General features: G+C 42.1%; 1 protein-coding gene across 1 annotated transcript in view; it reads right to left on the reverse strand.

Annotated features, from left to right (window-relative positions):
- The window catches only part of kif28 (kinesin family member 28), a 7,459-nt gene extending 3,496 nt beyond the window's left edge, over positions 1-3,963 (reverse strand). Inside the window, exons 1-11 of the mRNA XM_010796699.1 lie at positions 3,882-3,963; positions 3,643-3,703; positions 3,104-3,227; positions 2,832-2,967; positions 2,627-2,745; positions 2,106-2,213; positions 1,890-1,982; positions 1,308-1,448; positions 971-1,041; positions 601-735; positions 337-503 (exon numbers count right to left, since the gene is read on the reverse strand). Coding sequence (XP_010795001.1) covers positions 337-503; positions 601-735; positions 971-1,041; positions 1,308-1,448; positions 1,890-1,982; positions 2,106-2,213; positions 2,627-2,745; positions 2,832-2,967; positions 3,104-3,227; positions 3,643-3,703; positions 3,882-3,963 — 1,237 coding nt within the window. The remainder of the gene's footprint in view (positions 1-336; positions 504-600; positions 736-970; positions 1,042-1,307; positions 1,449-1,889; positions 1,983-2,105; positions 2,214-2,626; positions 2,746-2,831; positions 2,968-3,103; positions 3,228-3,642; positions 3,704-3,881) is intronic.
- Positions 3,964-6,873: the final 2,910 nt, after the last annotated feature.

A 6,873-nucleotide genomic window follows, 5' to 3' on the forward strand; every position in this document is an offset into this window, starting at 1 on the left:
CCAGTGTGTTCATCTGCAGTGCCTCCAGTATTAATGTATTACTCACTAACATAGTAATCATTCAACGTGGTGTGAAATGAACATCGTTGATATCTGATATTTATTTTGGGCTGCTGCTGTGAAATTAGATAGTAAAGCAAAACTTTCATAACTTCATATTGCTGTAAAATATATTTGTTTTACATGCACCTTTTGTATTTATTATTTATTATTATTATTATTATTATTATTATTATTATTGTATGCACCTTTTGTAGTAAGTGTTTACTGAAATGCGTGAGCTGAACTCATCACACAGCATCTTCCACAGTCCTCCATGTTTCTCTTCATCCTCACCTTGAAGGCCCCAGAGCTCCAGCACCACTGCGCTGCTCTGGAGGTAGTCTAAGAGACGCTGGGAGGTGTGGAGCGAGGCGAAGTGAACTCTGTGGTCCAACAGAGGGTTGACGTTGTGCCACACGGCCGGAGAGTAGAGAGGATGGCTGCAGTCAAATAACCTGAAACTGAGAGAGCGGAGAAAGAAGGACGACAAATATCTCACTTCTGGATGTGTGTCCTGCCTGTACTTTAACATCTCTACATGTAGCCCATATCTCTCACCCAATCTGGACCCCTCTGTCCCGGGCCTCTCGGATCCAGCGGAGGCCACAACACTGCTCCAGGACCAGCTGGAAGTCCAGACGTCGACCCAGTAACTCAGACGGGTCGATCAGGATGTCGTCCTCGCCCTGAGCGCTGGAAGGCGAGAACATGTATTTAACACTAAATATATTAGTGTTTAAGGTAAGTCACAATATGTGTGTGTTTGTTTGTTTGTTTGTTTGTTTGTGTGTGTGTGTGTGTGTGTGTGTGTGTGTGTGTGTGTGTGTGTGTGTGTGTGTGTGTGTGTGTGTGTGTGTGTGTGTGTGTGTGTGTGTGTGTGTGTGTGTGTGTGTGTGTGTGTGTGTGTGTGTGTGTGTGTGTGTCATACAGTCCTGTGGAAGTGCAGGGGACCAGCTGAGCTTGCAGTATAGCCTCCTCCGTGCCCTCTGACCCCAGCACCTGCAGACAGAGATGATCAACTAAATATCACTCTGTGCCAACCTACAGTAATCAAGCAGGCCAAAAGTGCTTTGCAGAGCAAGATTAAAAGAAAAAATACACAACAATAAAACTAATTTGCAATACATTAGATTACAATAATTAACAATATGTTAAAATAAGTAACTATAATTATTTAGCACAATAGAATGACTAGTAAAACCAATGATTAAGACGTAAAGACTAAGTGAGAACATGGTGAGGCCCCTTTAGATGAAGACACCCACCTCCAGCTGCTCCTCCAGAGGGATGCGGAAGGCCAGGGACTGAAGCCAGAGGTGAGCGGAGCCCAGGAGCAGCGGCTCCACAGGGTCCCAGAAAGGGTCTTTATCTCTGGGTAACACAGCTGTAGACAGACCCTCTGCTATCTGACAGCAAGAACATAATCAGGAACAAAAAACAAACGAGTCAATGTTCTGAAATGTAAAACTATTAATGGTAGAGTAACTAAGGTTGACTGTGCACACATGAAACAACTTACATCATATTTTCTAAGCAGACACACATTCTATCAATCTGCAGCACGTTTACCATCAAAGCACTGAAAGATAACTTGTTTGCGATTGAAGTTATGAGTCTCCTCTCATGCCCCTTTCACAAATGTTGATGTTTTCTCTTTTTAAAGCAGTAAAATAAATACACAACACACATCCCATATACAGTTATTTGGTTAAAGTCCTTTTTTGTGCACTTTTCAGTAAGTTGGGTTTTTTACATTTTCTTAAATAAGTTTGTTTTGCATGTAGTCTGTGAGAAAAATCAACTTGTAAATGGTCTCTACATTTTGAAAGACACAAGCACAGAATTACATTGTCTCTGCTCTTCTCAGCCTGATGCAGCTGGTAGGCGTCTTCCATCAGGAATTTACGGTTCACAAACTTGGTCTTGGACCACATCCATACCTGGGAGAGAGTGTAATAGCAATTAAAAAAAAAATGAAACACCTGAACTCAAACATAAATCGAAAGTGGAATTATTAAAAAGCTTTTGAGTTAGTGTATCTGACAGAAGAGAGATATAATAACCTGTTTTCTTCCCACAGCGGTGACTCTGATAACAATCTCCTTCTTCAGATCGTGGCCTTTTGAATCCGACAGCGCCAGATTCTTGATCTCCAACTTAAACTCAACATCCTAAAAAACACAAGACAATAAGATGTAGGGGTTTATTTGTTGTTAATAACGACCACATGACACAAACTAAAATATATCTGTGTCATTTAAGTTACAAACACATGAAGTTAGGAAGAATGCTTGTGAGTTTTACGACATCTGACAAAAGTAATATACTGTGATGATTCTGTGCTGTAATTCTTTTTTGACTATTATTGATTTATTTAAATGTATTAATTCATGTTTTCATTTAATTTTTTTACTTAAAAATATTTTTAAATCAATGTACTTTTAACTTATTTCACATAGCCAAATGTTAAATGCGGAGGCAATGTTCAGTTAAGTGAGTTCAATTAGTTGAATTTATTTAATCATTAAACTGCATCAGGAAAGCCACTCTTCCTTAATAACTCGTGCTGCTGTTTGTGTGTTACCTTGTTCAGTTCCTGGCTCATCTGGTTGGCCTCGGCCACCATGGGCATCAGTTTGATGAAGTCGTAGAAGACGGCCAGCAGGCTGGGGTCCGTCTGACTGGAGCCAGCGCTGGACTCACCTAACACAGAAACACACAGAAATGATATCTGATCATATTTAGACCAAAGTTAAACCTCTTAACTTCCCGCTGTAGACGCTGCTCACCCAGGTGGATTCCCTCAGCCGCAGCCAGCTCGGACTGGAAGTAGTCGTAGTCATAGCGACTCCAGTCGTCCCCGCCTCTCTCCGAGGGGAAACCAATGAACAGGTAGGTGCAGTTAGAGCCGAGGATCAGACGGTCCTAGAGGAGACAGAAAGGAGGAGGAGGTTTTGTGTATGTATGTCACACGGTCGCATCATAAAGTGTGTGTGTGTGTGTGTGTGTGTGTGTGTGTGTGTGTGTGTGTGTGTGTGTGTGTGTGTGTGTTGACACCCACCAGGTGCTGCAGCTCAGTTGCCTGGGAGACAGAGTTGCCGTTGACAATGACCTTTGACCCTGCCAGTGGGGTCAGTGTTACCCGGCGTTGCTCATTCCTGAACACAGCATGACGCTCCTGGATCCTGCCACAGAAAAACACACATACCAGAGCAGAAGTACATATGCGTGTATAAACTCATGCTTAAAAAGACCAAAAAAGGTCATCTTGAAAATGGCTGTGCTTCCAGACAAGCCAACACTTAAAATATCATTTGATTCAAATGCTTATTTTTAAAAGGGTCACAGGTCCTGCAGCTTATCTAGCATGTACTGGGTGGGTTTTCTGTCTATTCATGTCTTACTCATTGTTAAGGAGAAACACGCAAAAAAAAAGAATAGAAGAGTTTCCAAATCCCATTTGAAGCAATCTGTGTCCAAACTTTGAATTGTGTGTAGTCTGCATACAACCACCTTTAGAAGTAGACTGTTAAGTGTCTTTAATCTCACTTTACTTGGACTGGGTTTGTGGTGTGTTGTTGCTCCCTGAGGTAAACTCACCCTAAGCCCTTGATGGAGATGTATCTCGGGGCGGAGTCACACAGGCCGATGTCCCATTCACCTGAAATGCAAAACAGTATGAATGAGATAAATGAACATGCTAAAGCCGTCATGTTTACATTCAACTTTTGAGCCTGCTTACTTCTGTAGTGTTGTTCATTCCCAAAACCTCACTCTCTACATGTGTACTGGACTAGAGAGAGAGATATTCATCACAACATAAAGAGATACACAGTTACCCTCCTGAATGAAAAGCTTCACCACCCCCGACAGCTGAGTGTCCTCGTTGATGTTCAGGATGTAGGGATGCATCTGCATCATCCTGCGCTCCTGACAGTGCAGGAGAGGGGCAGACAGACACGTTAAAAACATATTTACAGAGTACATGTACAAAGGTGGGGCGAAGCCTGCGAGCTAGTTCAGGCAGTCAACTCGAGCACCAATGATACATTCACACGTGACGCACCTCGTCCCTCTTACAACCAACCAAACACATTCTCCTAAACATGCCGCTCTATTTAAGCTGCCTCTGCCTCGCTATGCTGCTGCTGATGCTGCTGCACTGCTGTGTTCACTTGCTATTGCTATGTTCATGGTCCTGCTGTGTTTCATGTTGCTGCTGCTCGCTTGACCCACCACCACCCCAGCTCCACCCCAGCTCCACCTGTAGGCTCGGGGGATAGTTATCTAATCATCACTCAATGTTCTTTGTAAATCTGTGGAGTGATGAGGCCCGAGCCTAGACGCCAAACTCAAACTATATGCTGTTTATAAGAAAATCACTCCACAGATTTACAAAGAACATTGAGTGATGATTAGATAACTATCNTACAGGGTAAGGGCGGACTGGCCATCTGTGTGTTCTGGAGAATCACAGAACGGCCGGTCGTCAGCGGGCCGTTCTGTGTCTGTGTTCCGGTACGCTGACGACCGGCACCGCCCTTCATTTTTTTAAACGGCATCATGTAAGTTGCGCTGACAGGCGACAGAGGTCCACAGTTGACCCGCAGCGAGGCTCCCCCGCCCTCCCGTAGACAGTTCACGAGCTCAGTCACTTCATAACACCAAAGATGGATCGCGGTAAACGCTCTAAAGTGAGGCTCCACTACACTCCTGAAAGAAAAAGACAAGGCACAGTGTAATGCCTGTTAATAGCTTGCCAAAGGCATAGCTCAGATAAAATAAAGCACAGCTATTGTGTAATACATTTGTAATGAATGTATATTTTTTATTTGTAAAAATGTCAGTTAAAGCTTAAAAGAATAAAGATATTTTTGTTATCTAAATGTTTGACCTCTTTCTTTTACAATTTTGGAATCGAAACGGGGAATCGATAAGAACCGGAATCGATACATTTCAAACGATACCCATCCCTGTACTCTACTGTAGGAAGTAAGGATTTTAGCATATTTGGTACCAAAGTCTTGTAAATTGTGATGTCCCTAGTGCAAACACAATCAAAATATTTTTGGGATAATGAGATTTAACAAAGCATATTCCCTTAAAGCCTTTAAGAAACCATGTTTTCAATGAAAATGTGTGATCCCTCTTCCCATTGCTCATGAAAGCAAGGACACAGCAACAATGATGAGAACAGAGGAAGGAGAAGTCACTTTAATGGATGAAGTTCTTAAATCTTACCGTCACATCAATCATCCATCCTTATTCAACTCAGCTAAGGACACGGCAGTTAATTCTCCTCAAACACAGTCTCTTACAGCACAATATCAGCCTCTTTCTTGGCACAAGCCAAAAGACAAAATGAGTGTGGGGACAGTTAAAGCGGAAGAGAGCTGGAAAGAGATAAAGGAGAAGAGCAGAACATATTATGCAGAGAAGATAAACCGGGGAAGGATTTAAAAAAGACTCGAGCACAAAGAGAGAGCAACTATAGAGGACAGACTTGACAGATGTTGTTGTGTTTTAAATACAAAAATACGTTGCATTTGCAGTCACATTATTTACAACCATAAGCCTCATTGCATCTTATCTTACAGTAATGTTCACAAAATGCACACACTGTACCGGAGAAGGATAGGGTGATTAGCAGGCTGAAATAAATNCCGCTGACGACCGGCCGTTCTGTGATTCTCCAGAACACACAGATGGCCAGTCCGCCCTTACCCTGTATTCCACCGGGTCACCGTTTAGGAACCGTTAAGCAGAACCAAAATTGTGTATTTTGTATGGGTACCCAGTACCCGGCATTTTCTTATTGGTTCTCTTCTGGAACAGAGTTTCGGTTCCCAACCCTAGTAGAGTGCTGCCGGAGGGTATGGGTATCGTTTGGATTTCGATGATACGGATTCTGTTAATCGATACCAGCATTTATTGATACTCTTATTGACACCGTCATTTGGTGTAAAAACTAAAAACATTTAATGAAAAGGTGTGAAAAGATTCAATAACAGTTCCCTTTATTATCGCCATTATCACACGAGCAGCACGCTCCTCACCAACCGTAGCGTAACACAAATAATCAGGCACTGCTACAGTACAAGTTCTCGATGCCCAACCCCAAGGGCAGGGAATGAAATACTGAGTGGTACCGTCAGGGCTCCTAATAACGGTGTCCCAAAGACGATGAGAATTAGTTTGGAGTTCATCCCTATATAATGCTACACTGTGAACAAATCTGTGTCAAAGTTGGCAAAAGGAGACCTAGTTTACGTTAGCTGTTGCTAATTAAGCGAGCTAACATAACCAGAGTGAGGTTCCATTGAGTTGCATGCGTATGAAGTAAAGTAAATCATAACGTCATCATGATTATCAAATGAAATCTTGTAAAAAAGCTGTTTTTTTCACAAAAATGTATAAATACCTACAGTTGCTTTCAAGAAATTGTTCTTCTTAGAGAGGGAATTATGACCTTTTTTAAAATTCAATCAAAAACCAGTAGGTAACCATTTTAAAAAACACAAGCGGGTTTAATTACCTTTTTGTTTTTTACCACGGTATCGTGTTGGGTCACAATAATTTAGAAATTTGACTGGTGTTGTTATCGACTAATACATTTCCTATTTGTCACCTTTTGTTCTTTTCACTTTCAATGTTGGACTGCTGTATTCACATACTGATGTTGCACACCACAAGCTCTCATATAACCTCTATTGAGAGTTACCGACTGTCCACAATAACCTTGCATACTGTGAGTAAGTATGGGCAGCTTCTGAAGCATTATGCAGCAGTAAATGGTTAGAAGCTGTTTGCTGGCTGCATGGCTCTGAAATG

Source organism: Notothenia coriiceps, unplaced genomic scaffold (assembly GCF_000735185.1).
Source record: "Notothenia coriiceps isolate Sejong01 unplaced genomic scaffold, NC01 NC01_scaffold00037250, whole genome shotgun sequence".
NCBI classification, from domain to species: domain Eukaryota; kingdom Metazoa; phylum Chordata; class Actinopteri; order Perciformes; family Nototheniidae; genus Notothenia; species Notothenia coriiceps.